At 38.9% G+C, this 21,061-nt stretch overlaps 1 protein-coding gene across 5 annotated transcripts in view; it reads right to left on the bottom strand.

Annotated features, from left to right (window-relative positions):
• Positions 1 to 21,061, bottom strand: part of UGGT1 (UDP-glucose glycoprotein glucosyltransferase 1) — a 120,115-nt gene that overhangs the window by 14,398 nt on the left and 84,656 nt on the right. For all 5 annotated transcript variants that reach the window (XM_033102303.1, XM_033102302.1, XM_033102301.1 and 2 more), the window contains 12 exons: positions 16,045 to 16,147; positions 15,032 to 15,111; positions 13,494 to 13,683; positions 9,690 to 9,848; positions 9,098 to 9,183; positions 6,820 to 6,904; positions 5,462 to 5,550; positions 4,794 to 4,898; positions 3,488 to 3,572; positions 2,267 to 2,449; positions 1,460 to 1,620; positions 261 to 375 (listed from right to left, as the gene is read on the bottom strand). In XM_033102303.1, the coding sequence (XP_032958194.1) occupies positions 261 to 375; positions 1,460 to 1,620; positions 2,267 to 2,449; positions 3,488 to 3,572; positions 4,794 to 4,898; positions 5,462 to 5,550; positions 6,820 to 6,904; positions 9,098 to 9,183; positions 9,690 to 9,848; positions 13,494 to 13,683; positions 15,032 to 15,111; positions 16,045 to 16,147 (1,441 nt within the window). The remainder of the gene's footprint in view (positions 1 to 260; positions 376 to 1,459; positions 1,621 to 2,266; positions 2,450 to 3,487; positions 3,573 to 4,793; positions 4,899 to 5,461; positions 5,551 to 6,819; positions 6,905 to 9,097; positions 9,184 to 9,689; positions 9,849 to 13,493; positions 13,684 to 15,031; positions 15,112 to 16,044; positions 16,148 to 21,061) is intronic.

Genomic DNA, 21,061 nt, shown 5'->3' with positions numbered 1-21,061 from the left:
CAGTAATGGTTCCGAGAGGCAGCACCCTCCCTCCATCTCCCTTCCCAAGCGAACACCAAGCCTATGACATTCTTCACTAGTGTGTCTTCTCTTGAGGACAGATAAAAATGTCACACACATATATACAAAATTCCTTTCAATAAAGAAATAAAACACTGTCCCAACAGAAAGAACTGAGAAGCAAATAATATTTCATTTTTCTGACACAACATTGTATACCCATCACTGAAAGTGTTAACCAAAAAAAAATAGCCACTTACTTGATCAAGATTTGAAAGGCTGTTAGGATCCTGACTCAGACCTTGGTACTGTCCCCTGAGTCTGTCACCAGCAGCTATTTTCCTAAATTTCTTCAGATCAACAACATACAGTGCACTGGAGAAAGACGATCATTTGTTATGACTATGGATTACAGCAGAAAAAGTAACTCTACTGAATAATGGAACAGGCCACTAGGCAAAAATTCTGGCTTCTTTTTGAAAAGGGAAGCTGCAGTGAAGCTCAGGGTCAGTATGTACTACTTCGAAGATGGCTAAGAAAGTCATTACAAATCCCAGATTCTGCCACCACAAGCTCAATTTGTGACTGTTCCTTATTTAATTGCCAGGAAATAATCTCTGACAAAAGATTTCTAGCAAAATGTCAGCATATTAGATAATAAAAGCTATAGTAACTGCTAAATAATCATTAGTCAAAGATATTCTGATGTCTTAAATGTTGCGGGGGTGGGGGGTTAGCCCAAACAGTATTACCATTCTTTTTGACCAAAAACATAAGAGTACAGTACTTGAAATTACCACACCCCAACATTTATCTTTGTACGTACTGCTTCCTACCGGTCCCCTCACCCTCCAAATCTTCCAAATAACACTTTGACCAGAGAGACAATGTAGTACTCATTAGAAAAGCAACAAATGCACATAGGAAAATTTATCCTGTAGCAATACTGAAATATACAAAATAATGTATTTAATTACTTACTGCAATATTGTATGTCACAGCCAAAGACCACAAATGTAGTAACACACATACTGTTATAACACTGATATGTAAATGTTGAAAGGAATAAGGTCTTTTGTATTGATATAGTAAGATCCAGTAGAGATATTAAGTAAAAAAACCCAAAAAAGCGCAAGGCACAAAACTGGCAAATAGGATGGTATATTTTATATAAAAGACAATTCACATTCTGTGTAAAAAAGAATTCACAGTTGTTTATGTAAGAATCAAGAAACTCTGGAAGGACAGATACAGTAAATTAATAGAGGAGGTTATCTGTTGTGGGATGGGAACTAGGTGGAAGACAGACAGAATTGGGAAGATTTTTTTGACTTTTTGTGTATTTTATAATTTTTATTTATGAACCATATTAACGATTACCTATTCATGGTTATATTATGCAACATTAATTTAAAAGAAAATTAAAAAACCAGTGTTAGGAGTGCTCCTTTTTCAGTACCTGATATGATACTTTCGCCCAGCTAAGTGGCTGGCCCAGTACCCTGATTTCCAGAACCTGTAGCCATCCATTTCCCTTCGGCTATCACAGAAAGGAGTATAACCATAAGGGGCACCGTCCAAATTGAAATCTCTTAACTCTTTCAGATCTGTTCGGACAATCTGGAGAAAAGAAGATCACACATCTGTTGTTACACAAGCACGCAGATAGCAGTCTCCTTAACACACAGAGCACCTCACTGAGGGAGGGCGGCTCTGTGGTTAGGAGCACAGGTGATGCAGGAGGCCAGTTCCCACCTGAATCCTGGGTTCTCCCACCGATCAGCTGAGTGCCCACTGACTAACATGTTAGACACTTAGCCTAGTGCTTGGCACACAGTAGTCTAAATATTCGAAAAGAGCAGAAATAAAACAAATTTACATTCTTAGCGTCTTCGTGACTCAGTTTCCTCATCTGTAATATGGAGATCTCACAGGGTTGTTGGGAGGTTTACATGAATTAATATATGGACAAATGTGAAACAATGCTTATTTTTAGTCTGTATGTGAAATGAATTAAGTAAGATACAAAACTGCATACATGATATAACAACAACTATAAAAGAGGCATAGAAAAAATATGAAAAGGAGTTATGTCAAATGCAAAATTTAAAAGTGATCATATCTGGATGATACCTTTCCATATATTCTAAATAATGGAAAATGAGCATATACTTTTCCATAACTGGAAAAATAAAACCATTCCAAAAGGAAAAGGAAGTCTCATGCCTTTAACACAAACGATTGAAAGTGGCCTGGAAGAGCTTACCTGATCAGCATCCACAAACAAGAACTTGTCAACGACTAGTGGGAAGAGCACATCCAGGAAGAGGATCTTGTAACCCCAGATGATGCGCTGCTTTTCAGTCTGTTGATGAAGCCACCGGGGCCATTTGTACTGAACAAGCTCATACTGGAAATTGTACTTGTTTGCCATATAAGGTATAAACTCCTATTTTTAGACACACACACAAGGAACAACACACAATCATTTACTTTGATTAAGAAAACTGACTAATTAATATAAGTAAACCAACATGATTATGGCACAAGTAAAACATTTACCATAACAGTGGTCTAATTAAAAAAACTGACCCTGACTCACTTGTGACTACATAAAATACAGAAATTTTTGTCAAATGTCTTTATGACTTCTAAGCACGACATGAAATGTGACAGAAATCTTTAAGTGAAGGCTTTTAGATAATTAATTTATGTGTGTGTGTGTGTGTGTGTGTGTGTGTGTGTGTGTGTGTTTAAGGGAAATGAACTTGAAGTTAATTTGTCTAAACTTGACCAGTAAAACATTGTTTCAGCTTGATTTCAAGCCTTTCTCTCTGAGAGGTCTAAGCCAGGGAATGACATGAGAAACCCAAACACTCTGAACAGATCTGCTGTCAGTAAGTCTTTCAAATTCTAAATACAAGTACCTTTAGGGGAGCAGAAGTGAATTACTTATCCAGGAGAGATATTACTGAATACATTAAAAGTGGTTTATAATAGTAAATTCTACAGAACAACAACAAAAAGATACAAATAAATCAATTTAGATGACAAATACTAACTGATGTAAATAAAGCAGAAAACTTTCCAAGTGTGATTTTTGTTTTACAGAGATGAAGCATTTCTTCCATAGATTACTGAGTAGCAATCATCTCCCTGGAAACCAGCACGGAGCTTTCTAAGTAGACAGGACATGCCACTCAAAGGAAGAGAGTGGTATTTCATCAAAGCAGAAGATAGGGACTCTCCTCCTCTGTTAGCCACGCTTCAAACAGGACATAACTTTGTGTTCAATTTTGTAACAACTGCTCCCCCAAAATAGAACAGTCTGGAAGAGTAACTGACATAGAACTATGCAACTGAATCAGGGTAATTTAATAAAAGGAAGGTTTTTAAATTATACAGATAACATAGAAGTAGTAAAAAGTATATTATACTACACATATCTCCTTAATAAGAAGGTTTTCCTCTTCCCTGAGGAACAAACCTTAAATGTGGGGGACAAATAATTCTTCAAGAACCAGAATTTCACAGGAGTCTTGGTATTCTTCAGTACTGATAACATCATTATGCTGTCAAAGAAAAGCAAATAATAATAATAATCTTCCAAAGCTCTTTAACCTCAACAAAATTAAGTAGAGTCAATTATGAGACTGCTAAATGTTTGTCACCGCAGAGCTTACTCATGGCTCAATTAGGCAGAGACCCTCAGTAATGGAAAATGAAAATTGTACTTATTCCTTCTTACAAAGTTATCACTGAATGAGAAAGGAGGAGTATTTCTCACCTGTAAAAATATACCTACTGATAAAGGCAAATGTTTTAATTATGTCACATGTTTAAATATACTGCTTCATGAACTGATTATTATACAAATGAATAATGGAGGTTGTGGTTAACTGACTATGTCATGCTAAAAAGAAAACCTGGAAAGCCACAGCCACTCCGTGGAACTGCCCAGCCTCCCACACCTGTACTGGAGATCCCTGCCAAGGAGAAGAGCGGGGACTGGTAAGGGGGCAGCAGGTAGTTACAATTTCAGGATTCCTTACTTTGAAAACAACAAAAACACATTTTGGGTCAAGGAATTTAATTGAGTTCAGTTGTTACTAACCTCTGACATTGCTATTTTAGATCAGATATTATTTCTTGGAAGTAGGAGGTCTAAAACATGAGTAAAATGACATTCTGAATTATTTGCTACACTCCTGATTTGTAGTGGGAAATGAAAAGTAACAGGAACCTGGCACTAGGAAAGTCACTACTAGGACCAGGCGCCGTCCTGATCACTGACCACAGGGCCCGAGGCCTCTCCCTGTGATCATTATGGCACCAGTGCAACCCTGTGGCCTCTCCTGGGCTGGCTGTGTGACCTCCGGGGAGTCCCTTCACCCCGAACTAAAATGTTCTTCTATATGAACTAAAATGACCCGGCTCTAAAATCCTGAGTCTTTAGAAGGCAGGTCTATGGCCCTATTCTGCTTCTGTTCTCTGTGGTAACCTAATCTGTGGTCTAATTAAACACCACTATGTATAATGTGTGCACAGTGATAGTAAAGATTTATAGTCTTGGAATAACCACAGATGCATTTAATATAAGCTTAACTTCATGCTGTCGGCCAGATTAAAACAAATACAATTATATGTGGTAATCTACTCACAACCCTCAGAGTGCTTCAAATAGACACAAGTATAATGGGCAGAATCCCATAAAACATTTACTCTCTAAATAAGAATACTGTGACAAATTCATTCATATATATATATATATTGAAATAATCAATGCGACTAACCGAAGAAATCGTTCATAGAGATGACCAGATGCAACAGAGAAGATATTAATTATGTCATCTTTATCTTGTTTCACTTCCTCAGTGTTCTGTCCTCCTGTGAAGCCCCTATAATAATAATCAAGGGAAACATAAGCACATGTGAAATGCTGGTGCAGACACACGGCCCTTTAAGAGAAGCAGAGATGATGTTTCCCCACACCCCTTCCTCCCCTAGAGGGCGGTGCAGGGGCAGCCGGCACAGAGCCTCCCTGAAACCGGGGAAAGCACATGGCCAGCACAACCACCCACGGGACAATGCAAGGATGCTGCCGGCAGGGCACCGTGCAGCTCTGGGAACAGACTGAACACAGGCTAGCTAGTCCACAGAACGCAGTCCGTCCAAAGGGAAGTAACTGGGCCATCACCAGTCAGCCCTCCGAAGGGCAGGCACGAGCCAACAAGAGCCAAGAAGTATGGAACAGAATTAACCACACTGAGGAGACATTAACTTCTTTTAGTCCATCAGTGGTAAATACTCAGCTGTGGTCAGTGTAAGTGCACCTTTTGGCTGTGCAGAGCAGAATCTGAAAGGCACAGGACAGAATTACTATACTGAGAAGAAGGGAGGGATGGTGCTTGTATCTCAGTTTTTCCCCAAAATATTCCTTTTTTTAATGAAGCCTATTTACCATTTGAAGGAGTCCCAAAATCCAGATTCATTCTCATTGGTTCCATCGCTCAGCAGGTCTTCATTCACCATGTCCGCTTTCTTCTGAACCTGCAAACGTATGGGACCAGCTAATTCCTCCCACTGGGCTAGACATCAAACTGAGCTGGCCAGACAGACGTCCACAGTGAATACTGCCCACAACGGGGGCCAATCCTCCCACAAGCAGGTACAACCCACCCAGAGGCTGGACATCTGCCTCAGCAGCACCTTTATCATATCACATAAAGCCTTAAGTGAGAAGACTCCAACCTCCTTTAATCACACAATAACTGTTTTCAGTTTTTAAAATGGGCAAATAACCTCAAATTCAACTGTGTAGGAAATGTAGTCTGAGTAAAAATAGAACAACAGTTCACCAAGCTAACATCTAGTTCTAGGTAAAAAGTGCAGGAAGGAGTCATTTAATGTCATAGCCTTTTTCAGGATTTCCTAGGTGCATTTCTAGGAAAGACAGGGTGCATTTTCTCTACAGCATAGGGACCATTTCCCTGCTCCACCATGTGTGGCTGCTTTAGATTTTACTGTGTATGGATTACAGGCAGACTCAGAGACACTGGGTTCAGTTCCAGACCACTGCAATAAAGCAAGGAGCTCAATGAAGCTAGATGGCATCTTTTTGCTGGTGCACGGTCTTTCCTTCAATTTGAAGTGCAATAAAAAGGAGTGCCTGCTCTTACTCCATAACAACTTTCACTCGAATTTAAGGCAACAAGAACTTTAAAATTCTGAGACTAAGAAATAGAAGTGAGAAGAAATTAAACAGGGCTACCATTCACCACTGTTGCTGAAACCTTCGTTGGCATGCTCTCCGATTTTCTGAGAATGAAGTCATCGCGAATAATGTGAATTGTGGTTAGACAAGCAGCACAGTATCTACGAGAACATTCTACCTAAAATGAGACTTGTATTGCTGAGATTATCCAAAAGGTGCTCACCCTCAGTTGAAGAAAGCCACAAATGCATATTTACAGAAGACAATTTGCATTTAAAGCAGCCTTCCTATAAGCACCAGAATAAAATTCCAAAGGTGAATTGAAGTCTTGGATTTGTTTCTGCCCCCTCAGCTTTACTGAGATATAACTGACAAATAACATTGTATAAATTTAAGATATACAATGTGCTGACTTTGTGTACACATGTATTGTGAAATGAGTATTACAATAAGGCATGATGACTGGAGGAAACATATCCGTCAACTCACATATTATTTGGGGCTGGTTTCAAGATACATATTTTTGGATAACAGCTACCAAATACCAGAATATTGCCACTTTTACCAACTAGAAAAGAGTGGCTGCTTTAACATGCCAAACTCACCTTTACTTTAATAATTTTGCTCTTGAAGTTATTGAGGACAACGACAACTTCATCAGCCTCAGGTGGAGAATCTGTACCGTCATGGCTTAGAGAAAAAAGAAAGGGAGTCTGTAAGGCAGATACTACAAATCACAGTAAACGATCTGAAATCAATCCACCATACTGGTTCATCATTTTATCACAGAGGTGTTTTCAGGAACAAATTATTTTTTCACGACCTGGAGGAAGCCCCTTCAAGCTATACAGAAGCACCAGCCAAAATCTCTATGCTTTAAACACTGATCCTTCCAGTCGGCCACAGCCCAAACTTTCCGTCTGAGTCCCTCTGAAATGACCTTCATAGCGTGAGAGGGTCGCGGTGCTGAAGCGCAGGCTGGGCACTTGCCCACCATCTGTAATCACGAGGTCTGAGCTCAGCCCAGCATTGTGAGTAAAGGAGTGCCTGGGCCACGGGCCGCTCTGCAGTCATGCAAAGCACATCCCTTCTACTCCCTGTTGAATGAGCAGCACAGCATGGCTCCACTTCAGGCTCATAAGGGCACCTGCTCTGTCCTTCTGCACAGACGCACTTGACTAGCCAGGGACCCATGCTCCGGCAGAGGAGAGCTAACAAGTTCTACCTGCAGGCAGACGGGGCAGAGGAGGGAAAGCAGTTCCCTACCAACTAACTGCAATGCCTACAATTTCCAGCCACCGATTTTCAAGGTGTTGACTGTAGAAAGCCATGACAAAATATGAATTCGCTGTCATCCCACAGAGGGCACAGCTCTCAGGCAAAGAGAAGATTCTAGTGGGGGAGCATGAGAAACTCCAAAGGCTGGGAGTACCCAGTGGGAAGCACAGGAGGCAGGGAGCTCTAGAGAGTAGGAAGAGAGGACAGTCCCACACTCCTAGGGAGTGGGGACAATGGCCAGGGAATGGGCACACAGAAGGAACAGGGTTTAAAAGGACAACAGATACACTACTTATGATAGTTAAAATTCTGTAAACCCTATTTGGGGAGAGCATTACTTAGAGGAGAACCTACTGCTTACAATAAAGATATCATTATAATACAAGCATCCTCTATTTCCTGAGTAAGAAATACACCTGGAAAAAAAAGTGTCCTTCGATAGATGACTGGATAAAAAAGTTGTGGTATATATACACAATGGAATACTATTCTGCCATAAGAAAAGATGAAATAGAGCCATTTGCGACAACATGGATGGATCTTGAGATTGTTATGCTAAGCGAAATAAGTCAGACAGAAAAAGTCAAGAGCCATATGATTTCACTGGTATGTGGGATATAAAACTGAAAACAACAAAGGAACAAGACAAACAAAGAAACAAAAACTCATAGACACAGACATTAGTTTAGTGGTTACCAGAGGGTAAGGGGGGTGGGGGGTGGGAGATGAGGGTAAGGGGGATCCAATATATGGTGATGGAAGGAGAACTGACTCCGGGTGGTGAACACACAATGGGATTTATAGATGATGTAATACAGAATTGTACACCTGAAATCTATGTAACTTTACTAACCATTGTCACCCCACTAAACTTTAATTAAAAAGAAAAAAAAAACATGCAAGAATTCATACTGCTTTCACCTATGATCCAACAGAGGGTGTTTAACCAAACCCTAATGGAAATCATTCCCTAAATACATCACATGAGGTCTTTTCACGTGGCCTAAGGCTACTTTAAACTGCGTTAGGCAGAATTTAGAACACACCTTTTTAAGGGGTAGTGTAATTTTTTTACCTATTAATAATAGTCATTTGTAGCAAACCTTGAAACAAAACCCTGACCTCTGATGACACGCTCTGGGAGTGACACAGGCCAGGAAGGAGCAGCATGAGCACCAAAGTGTCACGACTGAAATTCACAGGCACTGTCACCTGCAGCTCACTCCAAGGCAGGAAATGTATCACCCAGGGAGAAAAGTCGGACTGTCCTTCATTTCCTTCCTCCTTTCTTAAAATGACTCAGCTTCTCATCTGCCTATGTTTTCATCACAGTGACAGACGATCTGATTCTAGGATACTGGCAGCAGAAAGGGATGATTAAAAAGTGAAGCTTCCCTATACTTATTACTATTTTAGTGCTTATTACCCAATTGTACCCTTCCCATTCTTCCATGTTTAATTTCCTGGAAAAGCAATGTTTCATCACACATACATTTATAAATTAAATTCTTATTCCCTGGCCCACTGCCAGTGTAGTAGTCAATTTGAGCTGATTTTCAGAGCAAAATGTTCTGAAAAAAATGCACCTGCATCACCTAATCCTACCTGTAGATCCTATAAATATCTTCAGAACGGCCCTTCCTTAGTCTGAGAATCCAAGCTCCTGGGTTGGCTTTTAACTGAAAGTAACCCTAGGATAAGAAGAAAAGACAAATTTTAGTTTTCTTTGAAATATCAAAATGCTGTTTCTAAGGGACAGTTACTTCTTTTTCTGAAATATCAGTCACCTACATTCTAAATAAGTTAACAAATCAGTGCAACTCTTTAAAAAAATCTACACATTAGAAACACTAGCAAAATACACCAGTTGCGCCAAGAATCCTGCCCGCCAGCCGTACTTTAGGGTAGAATCAGCACATGATGAGTGAGCTGCAAACCAACACAAAGAACAGTGATGTGTCTCACACTTCCAGGGGCCAATTGGTTCACAGCAGAATATTCTAGCATGTTTTCTTTTAAGGTGACATGTAATTACAATCTGTAAGTTTAACTAAACTGAGGATCTTTATATTGATCCAATTCAGTCCCTCATGCATTTTCATCTCGCTTGGGTGCAGAATGCCAGCTGCTCCATCACAAATGGGAGTGCCCACAGTAACACGACTCAGTATCACCATCTGAAGTCCTGGTGATTTACCAGATTGGCCATAACAATGGTGTCCACAATGACTGGGTTGGCTGAAGTTCCTAACGTAAACTGCAGTCCTCGCGGGGGCTGGCCAGTGGTGACGTCATAGCAGTGACCTTCCAGTAAGAGGTACTCCAGCTCATACTCAGCAGCCACAACGCCGTCCACCTGCAACACCACAATTAAGTCACTTGAAGACTACTCAGCAATAAAAAGAAACAAACTATATGCAACCACATGGATGAATCTCACACACATTATGCAAAGTGAATGAAACCAGACATAAAGGGCTAAATACTGCATGATCACATTTATAAGAAATTCAAGAAAAGGCAAAACTATAGCGACAGAGAGAAGGTCAGCAGTTGCCTGAGGCCACAAGTGGGGAAGGATGACGCCTGCAAAGGGGCATAGAGAACTTTTGGGGGTGATGGAATGCTCTGTATCTTAATTGCGCTGGTGACAAACAACTGTATACAATTTCTAAAACTCAGGTGGGTTGAAAAGAGAGTCAGGAAAAAAGGACACATAGAAAACAATAAGGAAGTTATTCCAAAAGTACAGATGAGAAGATAAGACTCTCATCTAGGAAGGTAGCATTGGGAAAAGCATGTAAAATAAACTGCCCAATGAATGAATAGATCTAAAAGCTAAATAATGGAAAAGATAGAAAAGACAATTCTACAAGGATTACTTTCCATGAGACAACAGAGAAACAACGAGAAAGACCCAAGAAACATCAAAGGAAAATGCAAATTCATTTTGGTCTTTAGAATATAGCTGAAAATATTGCTGTTCTAAATGTCAATGTTTAAAATGTACTTAATGGCTTCACATGGCATAAAACCATGCATGTTTTACAACTGCCCAAATTATTACTGATTCTTTGTGGAAAATATGCTATAACTACAATTCTTGGGGGAGCTTGGATTTAGCTAATTAAAGCCTAGTTCAAACTTGGTTTGCTACTGCTAATTATGCACTATTTGGAACTTCATATGGTACTGCAATGCTAGATTCCACAAGTATAATGAATAATAAGAGCTAAGAGGTAGCCTCCACCTGCTCTCCAAGCCTCGGGCTCTGTATTTGCAGTGGACTGCAGAGAAACTGGAGGGGGCCTAAGAAAGAGCAGCAAAAGGTCTGAAGATATGGAAAGCACCCTGCTTTGCTTCTGATTCTGGACTTCCTTGCACTGTTCTTTAGTGTTTTTTGTGGCCATTTTATAATCTTTTTAACAAAAGTTGGTTCCTCAAGGGCAACGACTGTATTTCCTAAAAATATGATGGACAGGACTAGGGTGGGGAGTAAGTGTGAACACACACACACACACTCCCCTAACTTAGTACTTAAAGGGTTCTTCTTAAAGAAACTAGAGTTATTTAACTTAATGAAAAGAATGCTGAGAAATCCTTTGGTAACTATTTTTAAGTTCCTGGTTTCCCAATTCCCAAAACAACAGAATCAGGAAACAAGCTTCAAGTGTAGCAAGAGATATTTCGGGTAGATACAGAAACAAATGTCTTAAAAAGGAAGGAGGCTCTGAGAAGCTTTAAGCTCCTTGAAAGTAAAGACCATGTCTTTTAATTCCTTTGTTAATACACTCTGAGCTACGTACAAGAGAGTGAGGGCTGTGAAGAGATGTCAGTGAAATTACACTTGTAAACTCTCTATCTTTGAAAATGGATTAGGAGAAAAGGATCACTTACCTTAATGACTCAGAATACAGTTATATGGAAGTTAATGAAATATAGAAAAGATGGAGAAAAATCAATGAAGCCAAAAACCGGTTCTTCAAACATATCAACAAATTGACCAACTTTTAGGTAGATGACCAGGAAAAAAGAAAGAAGAGCTAACTTACTGAAATCAGCAAGGAAAAAGGAGACATTACTACTGAACTTAGACTATAAGAAAATGCTATGAATTACTGTATGTCAACAAATTAGAGAACCTACATGGAATGGATAAATTCCTAAGATACAAAAAACTCTGGAAATTGACTTAAGATGAAACAGAATATTTAAATAGACCTATAACAAGAGATTGAATTAGTACTTTTTAAATTTCCCAATTAGGCAAGAAAATTAAATAAAGATATCCAGTTTGAAAAGAAAGAAGAACTACCTCTGTTTACAGATGACATGATGTTGTATATAGGCTTGTATACTAAGAACTACAAAACACTGTTGAAAGAAATTAAAGACCTAAATAAATGGAAAGACATCCCATATTCATGAATCAGAACTCTATATTATTGATGATAACTCTCCAAATTGACTAGGGATTAAATGCAATCCCTGTAAAAATCCCATCAGCCTTTGCTGCAGATTCTAAGAAACTGGTTTCAAAATGCAAAGAACTCAGAATAGCCAAAACGATCTTGAAAACGAAAAATGACATTGGAAAACTCATACATACCAATTTCAAAACTCCCTACAAAGCTACAGTAGGGAGTTTTGACAAGACAGTGTGGTGCTGGCCTAAGGACACAGAGATCAAGGGGACAGAATTGACAGCCTAGAAATAAACATTCACAATTAGTGTTAACTGATCAACAAAACTGCCAAGACCATTCAATGGGGAAAGAACAAGTCTTTTCAACAAATGGTGCTGGGACAGAATAAAGCTCAAAGAATAAAGCTGGAACCCTGTCTCATGTCATATACAAAAATTAACTCAAAATGAATTAAAGACCTAAATGTAAGAGTTTAAAATTTTGAAAGTCGTAGAAGAAAACATAGAAGCAAATCTTTGTGACTTGAGATTAAATAATGGTTTCTTAGGTAGAACACTAAAAGCACATGAAATGAAAGAATAAAATAGGTAAATTAGACTTCATCAAATTTGAAATGTTTGTGCTTCAAAGGACGTTATCCAGAAAGTGAAAAGACAACCCATGGAATGAAAGAGATTATTTGCCAATAATATATAAAATAAGGGACTTGTATGCAGAACATATAAAGAACTCTTATAATTCAACAAAAAAAAAACAAGCAAATTTTAAAAATATGCAAATGATTTGAACAGACATTTCTCCAAAGATGGTATTCAGATGGCCAATAAACACATGAAAAAATGCTTAACATCATTTGTCATAAGGGCGAATGCAAAATGTTACACTTTGGAAAACAGCTCAGCAATCCCCCAAAATGTCAGAGAATTACCATATGATCTAGCAATCCCACTCCTAAGTATATACCCAAGAGAAATAAAAGTATATCTCCAAAACCCTGTACATGAATGTTCACAGCAACAATATGCCTAACAGCCAAAAGTAGAAACAACCCAAATGTCTACAAATGAACAGATAAATGGAATGTGGTATATCTATACTAGGGAATGTTATCTGGCAAGAAAAAGGAATTAAATACTAATACACGCTACAATATGGATGAATCTTGAAAATTTGTTAAGTGAAAGAAGGCAGTCATAAAACTATGTGATTCTACTTAGATGAAATCATAGAGACAGACAATAGATTGTGGCGGCCAGGAGGAAGGGGAGTGACTGCTCATGGGTACTGAGTTTCTTTCAGGGTGATGAAAGCATTCTAAAATTAGATAGTGATGATGGTTGCACAACTGTAAATATATTAAAACTACAGAACTGTGCATTCTAAAAGGGTGAATTTTATGGTATGTGGATTAGATCTCAATGAAACTGTTATTTTTAAAAATATAATTATGCCTGAACATTGATGTCTGAAAAGCCTGCCTACACTGTGATCCAGTCTATCCAGTCAGAAACTATCATGACTACATTTTAAACAGGTTTTACACATGATTAGATACTTGGAAGCAATGATCTTACCTCTTCTAAATAAATATTATCCAAATCATACGGCGTTCTGACAGACTCTACCATCCAACTCTCAGGTGTGTTCAGATTCAGAGTGAACAGAGGAGACTGTGGCATATCCAAAAATTTCGCTATTGGACCCTTAGCAAAGCTATTATCTGAAGTGAACAAAACCTCTGGTTCTAAGACGTAACGATAAAAGCTGAAATTAAAAAGAAAAATGTTAGCAGATGGGTACTAGATGTATCAGGGAGATTACTTCATAAATTATATAAATGTCTAACCACTGTGCTGTATACCTGATAATAATTTAAAATAATATTGAATGTTAACTGTAATTAAAAAAATAAATATAGTCATGGGATGTCAAGTACAGCATAGAGAATATAGTCAATGGTATTGTAATAACTATATACGGTGTCAGAGGAGTAGGCTTGGTGGGGTTATTACATTGTGAAGTGTATAAATGTCTAATCACTATGTTGTTTTGTACACCAGAAACTACTAATAATAAGAAAAAGAAAAATGTTCTTTTTCGAATACAATCACAGTCTTTGAGATTCCAGGCATCCACACAGGTAAACAACCAGCTTACAACAAATCAGATTTGGAAGAGTATCCTTCCAGACTGGGGAAGTGTTTGCAAATATCTCCTAAATGATGAGCCGTCCTATGGTTGTTGCAGATGCAGGAGAAGAGCAGGAGGGACAGGACTGAGATGGAGGTTCCTCCTTCCTGTACTGTCATGGGTGCTGCTGTTGGGACCGCAAACATATCCTGAGCGCTTGCCTCCCTTCACTGACAAAAGCTCATTTTGCTCTTAAAAACAAAATCCTAAATGGTGATGGGTTCTCAGGCAAGCCCTAGAAACACGACATGCAAGTCTGAACCCTGCTCCTGCCCAGGGACAACGGTGGAAGCTGGGAACCCTCTTGTCACTTCCAAACCTGTTTCAGTTCACTTAGGATGTAATGTACAGAACACAGGCACGTTTGTAAATTAAGAATTTCCAAAGCCCCAACATGTGCTACACTATTACTTTAACTGTTTTTATATAACTTTTTCCATAAATGACCATTTCAAAGCTCAGAGAATATTCATCTAAGCCTGCCCTCCTTTTCAAGATATGCACAAAGGAGCCTCAGCAAGCTTCCTCTGAAAAACATATTCCAAATTGAAATAACTGCTCTTCTTCTAAGATGAAAAAGTAACAGATCTTTCCTCAGCACAGCTGACTAGGTACATTTAACAACTATATTGGTCCAAATGTTCTAAACTTAGAAAACCGTGTAATTCTGACCCAAGAAAAGAAAGAAGAAAAGCACGAGGGCACGGATCTTGGATTAATCCCACCAAAACACTCCCAGGCCCATATTAAGTTCACAGAACTTCTGATGAGAGCAAAATTTAGCAAAACGAAACACTCAGTAAATGGTCTTTTCAAATGCAACATTCACCTATAAACCCATTTAATCCTTAACACTGAATATCAGCTTTCAGATTTAATACACTTTTTCAACTGTTGATTTCTTAAACAGCTTTTGTTTTACCTTTTCAAAGGCATGTCAGAAAGTTTAGACTGGCAGTTCATAAATACTCTTAGATTCATGTTGATCAGCTGAGTTAAAACCTGAAAGAGCAAACCAAATGACAAAACATAAATTTTTTCCTATACAGAAAATGACTAATATTTGAGACAAAATATTTACATTTTCTCTTCAGAAATTTACCACATGATACTGAGTTAACAGAGAGAATATTTCTTAATATCTCAAGAAAAGATACAAAGAGGTAAGTGCCATAAAGTCTGCAATGGCACTTACGGAAAATCACAACTCTAGTGCACAATCTAAATCACACATATGGATCACATGACCAAAAACATGGGAAGTGGGCTACTGAAATCACTGTCCCCGTGTGGGTGAAGCAACAGACAGGTAATGCAGAGCTGTCTGCACAGGAAAATTCGGAAGATTCATCAGTGCAGGATACATACTACAGTATGGGAGGTGGGGGATGTGTGTGTGTGTGTGTGTGTGTATCTCCACAAAAAAAGGTTAGTTGATTATACTTTATTAAAACTGTCTTTAAAAAAATAAAACTAAAAAAAAAAGTTGGGGCAACTGTTTTAGGCAGAGCTCTTAAAATTTTCTTAAAATTGTAGTATCTTATATATATATCTAAAAGACATGCTACCAAAACATGCTAGTTGTAAAAGAGAAAAATGATAAAGCAGAATTCTTTTACTTTTTTACCTCTTCACCATTACAAATTAAAATATGGCATAAACAGATTTAATTCAGACATTTTGCTCCTAAATAGGGTAATTTTTTTTCTTACTTATATGAGCTAACCTACCAAACCTGTACCAACTAAGGTTATGAAGCTGTTTTCAGAGCTATGACCAGTCTTTATGGAGACAAGACATGTGCCGCCCAAGGTTCCCTGCAGCGGTTTCCATGCCCTTTGAAGAAAACTAAGCAAACAGTGATGCTCTCAAGAGTCACGGGGGCATGTGACCATTTCAGATACAGCTGAGAACTGCCTCTGCAGCTGTCCCTACCAAGAGCAGTGGGGCAAGTCTCTGTGATTCTCTGGTGACGGGGTCAATGACGGCCATGACATCAAAGTACGTCTCCCCTTCTTTCGGCCTCAGCTTAATTGCACTACAAAGATCAAAAGATAAAACATTAATCTGTAGGTAAACAGGAAACAAAGGTGTTTTTGTTTGTTTTTTGTGGGGGGTCGGGGGGTGTCCAACATAGCCTATCAGCCTTCTCAGCATTTCAATAAAAATTTTAGATCTAGAACAACAAGGTTACACGGTGGTCAACTACATGATTGCGTCCACCTCAGAGTTTACAAAACCCTCCAATGACTCAGGTCCACACAAAATGGATTGAAATGTGTGTGTTAAAAGAGGAAAACCAGCTTGAAATTGTATGTAGCCAAAAACTGCTAAAAGCTTCTATCTGTTTTTGACAATTACAGAACATTATACCAATTTTTATTTCTTGGCAAGAAGGGTATGAGGAGAGAAAAAAAATTTTTTTACATAAGAAAAGGAATTCAAGAACATTACAGAAGATTTTCAAAAGAGAGAAAAAGAAACTACATAATCATAAAATCTCATCATCCCAACCCAACCATTGTGTGGCATATTCCATGCAGTCTTTAAATGTCTGTGTAAAGACCAGCTATACCCACAGAATATTCAGTTTTCTTCTTTCCCCACCACAAAAATCATAGTTTTCTTTTCCATGTTGTTACACATCTAATATACTGAGTAAGAAGTAATTATCTGGTGACCAAGTGAGTCTGCCATAGTTTACCTAAGCAGCTACCTTATTGCTGGGCATTTAGATGGCTTTCAATCTGTAAAATAACTTTGTCCATCCAGCTTTCATCATACTTGGAAATGTCCTTAGAGTCAATGACGTCCTAGATATAAGATTACTGAGTCACAGGATACACACATTTCTGTGGCTAATATATACTGACAAGCACATTTCCTGAAGAACTAAACAAATTTACAAAACCAAGAAATGAACCTCACCACATTTTGTCAGCATTAAGTTACACAGATTATGTCTGTTCTTAATAAGTGAAAAACAGCAGCTGGTTAGGTTTCAGCTTGTACTGGTAAGATTTCTGGGAAGAGTGTGCATTTTCCCACATGTAGTTTCCAGTTGCATTGCTTCCTTCTAAAGTTATATTGACTTAAGTTACTTAGGAGGAGCGGAGCCTCTGATACATTTTTAAAGGAATACACATTAAGGGATTTAAAAATACATCCAATTTTCCCAAAACATGAATTATTTAAATTACTGTTTATCTTTGTTTGCTCTGAACAATATTTTAATGTGGCTTCAATGCTAACCACGACTTTTATGCAAGAAAATCTGCTCAGCAGGATGAAAACAAAAGTATAAAACAGAACATAACTAATAAAATTGGGTAACTATAGTTTAAATGATGATGTTAAATTTTAACTGCTTTGGAAATAAACATCAGAATAGCTTTATGACTGTACTGTAGCAGATGCTCTCAATTTTTTATAGTAACAACTTCAGCTACCAATAATTATTGCAATACAAGAAAATGTTTTTACTGATACAGCTCTTCTCAAAGTGTGGCCCCAGACCAGAAGCACCAGCTTTACCTGGGAGTTTCTAAAAGCAAATTGTCAGGCCCCCAACCCAGACAGAATGAAACAGAAACTCTGGGGGAAGGTCCAGCAATCTGCATTTTAACAAACTCTGTAAGTAAAACTATGAGAATCATTGCCCTCAGATAATTTGGACCTCTGTAAGACTCTAGAATTCTAGAAGGCAAAGCTCATTAGACAATAGCATCACAGAGTCTCACAAAGCTTGGAAACAAGAAGTGAAGTCCCCACAGTCCTCCAGGGGACAGCGTCTGAGTTAGGCCTGCCCAGGCCAAATCCCAGGATCCTGGCAGTATGGGATCGAGTTCTGTTTGACATATCGTGTTCTAAGCCGGTGTTCTAGGTGATCCACAACAAGCACTGATCCTGTCAGGTCTTTTAACCACCCCCAATCTCTATGACAGAAAAAAGAGGGCAAGACAAAAACCAAGAAAAGAGGAATACTGGTAAGAAAATGGAGAACAATATAAACTAATAGTATCATGTTTAAATGTACTTGTCGTATTGGTCAGAGAAAAGACCAGAATAGGGTCAAGAGTGAAAGACAAAGGAACAAGATTTAGGGTTCATAGACATTGTTATGAGGTTAGTACAGCAAATGTCCAAGAATACAGAGCTTCACCAATCTTGACATACAGGAATCACCTGGGGGGAGGGGACCCCATTGCAATGGAGATGCTGACTCAGGAAGTCTGGGTTGGGCCAGACACTGCATTTCCAACCATCTCCCAGGCAGTGCCCCACTGCTGCACCAGGGACCACTCTTTTAGGGCAAGAGTACACATTACTGATAATTAAGACCTTTACGTGTCTTGCAAAAATAAGAAATTTCTGATTTAAATAAAGCAAACACTCAACTAACACAACCCCAATAAGAACTTCTCTAATTATAACTTTTATCATAATAGAATTTGTAATTAGGATATTTTAACTATATAAGACTCATGGAGAATATGACATTCTAGAAAGGGAAGAGTTCTTGCTCAGGATTCACTATCTTGACCACGAAAGGCAAACAAAATGTCAGATCAATTAGGAAATGTTTCCTGCGGCAGTAACTAGATAATGAATTACTTCCTGAAAATATACAGAGTGATGAGAAGATGGGTGCTAATGGGCAAAATCCAAGTAGGGTTATTAGCAAGGAGCCTCAGAAGTTTCCACTCACTGGCAACACAGACATTAGGAGACACAGCCAGTGAGAAAGGAGAGGGTCTCCATTCTAGCCTAAAATTGTCAAATAGTCTGTCCAATTTGATCTCCATAAGGGGTGGTGTGAGAAAGCACAAGTCAACTAAACCAAAGTCGAATCTGCCCCAGATGAATTAAACCAGAATCACAGAGGAGCAGGATGCAGGCTTCTGTGTCTAAAGCCTCCCTGGTGATTCTGAGGCACAATAAAGATGTCTACCTTCCTGGTCAGACCAGGGCTACATACCTCAACCGTAGGGGTTATTCCTAAAGACAAGGCAACATTAAGTCCAATCATAAGGAAACAACCCAGACTGTGAAGCACTCTACAATACAACTGGCCTGGACTCTTAAAAGTCAATCTCATAAAAGACAAGACAGAATAGAAAAGCAGGGAACTGTTCTACCTATATAAAAGGAGACTAAAGAAATATAATTACTAACTGCAATTTGTGATCTGGACCAAAACAAAATAACGAAAAAATAGCTGTAAAAGGTCATTACTAGAAATTTGAATATGAACTGGCATTATTTAGTATTACTGTGTCAAGAATTACGGCTGAGGTATGCTAACAGGTACTGTGGAGAACTCCTCGCCCTGGGGAAACATATGCTGAAGAAGTCAGACATGATGTGTGATGACATCCCAATGTAGTTTCAAATGGTTCACAAAGCATGTGAGTGCACGTTATGTTTTTATATGCACTATATACATTACATGGACTATACACACACACATACACACACACACATACACAAACACACACACAGGTGACAAATAAATATGGCATTCGTTAACAATTGGTGAATCTGGGTTAAACATATTTGGGTATTCACTGTCATAGTCTTTCAACTATTCTCTAGGTTTGAGAATTTTATTTACTTCTCAAAATAAAAATTGGAAAACATATGGCAAGTACTTCCTCATAATGCTAAACTTAGTTTTATTTTATTGAAAACAAAACAGTTTTCAATATAAGATGAATGAGACACGTGCTCTAACAAATTCTGTTTATTCTTGAGTATCAGAAAATTACAACTGATCCGCTTCATTTAAATGCTTTTCTTTCTAAAATAGTGCACTCAGAACTATCTCAGATTTAGAAATAAAAGTCAACTTTTATGTAACTTAGATCTGTATATGAATTTTACATATGAACATGAATATATATGAAAACTGCACACACCAGACACATTTTCCATTCATATGAGAACTTACATTCACACTTTATATGAAAAAATAAAGAATCTGCGGTAAAGACAACCTTAAAAGCTTAATATTCAAGATGGCACAAGTCTGGGGTGTGGTGGTGGGTGTGAGTGAGAGGTGTGGGGTGCAGGGAGTGTGGGTATGAAGTGTGGGGTACAGGGTGTGTGGGTAGAGGAGTGTGGGCATAGGGTGTAGGATGTGGGTGCTGGTGCAGGGTTGGGGTGCAGGGGGTGTGGGGTGCGGATGCGGGATGAGGGTGTGGATCCGTGCCAGCTCAGTGCGCGCCACATGCCCGCCATGGCCCTGAAGGCTGAGGGTGGGCACTGTCAAAACGCTGAGCCCTGGCCCCACTCTCCTCTTGGTGTGTAAATTCAGAGAGAAACATGAATGGATAACAAAACATGGTTTTGAAACAGTGGGACTCAGCAATTTTGCACAGGAAGTTTTGGGAGATGTTGTTTACTGTAGTCTGCCTGAGGTTGGGACAAAACTGAACAAACAAGGTGAGTTTCGTGCTTTGGAAAGTGTGAAAGCCACTAGTGAACTCTATTCTCCTCTATCAGAAGTAACTGAAATTAATGAAGCTCTTGCAGAAAACCCAGGACTTGTTAACAGATCTTCTTATGAAGATGGCTGGCTGCTCAAAATGACTCTGAGTAACCCTCCAGAACTCGAAGAGATAATGAGTGAAGAGGCATGTGAGAAATACATCAACTCTACTGAGGAGTGAAAATGGAACCCCCTGAATAAAACAGTATGAAACAACTTAATCTAGCATACTTGTCTTAAATTAGTGGTGGATAGAAGATTTAAAATAGCAACTTTTGGGACGGCCCGGTGGCTCAGGCGGTTAGAGCTCCATGCTCCTAACTCCGAAGGCAGCCGGTTCGATTCCCACATGGGCCAGTGGGCTTTCAACCACAAGGTTGCCAGTTCAATTCCTCTAGTCCCGCAAAGGATGGTGGGCTACGACCCCTGCAACTAAGATAGAAGACGGCACCTTGAGCTGAG

Source organism: Rhinolophus ferrumequinum, unplaced genomic scaffold (genome assembly GCF_004115265.2).
Source record: "Rhinolophus ferrumequinum isolate MPI-CBG mRhiFer1 unplaced genomic scaffold, mRhiFer1_v1.p scaffold_84_arrow_ctg1, whole genome shotgun sequence".
NCBI classification, from domain to species: domain Eukaryota; kingdom Metazoa; phylum Chordata; class Mammalia; order Chiroptera; family Rhinolophidae; genus Rhinolophus; species Rhinolophus ferrumequinum.
The sequence above is the reverse complement of the archived record's forward strand: the minus strand, read 5'-3'. Positions and strand labels throughout refer to the sequence as shown.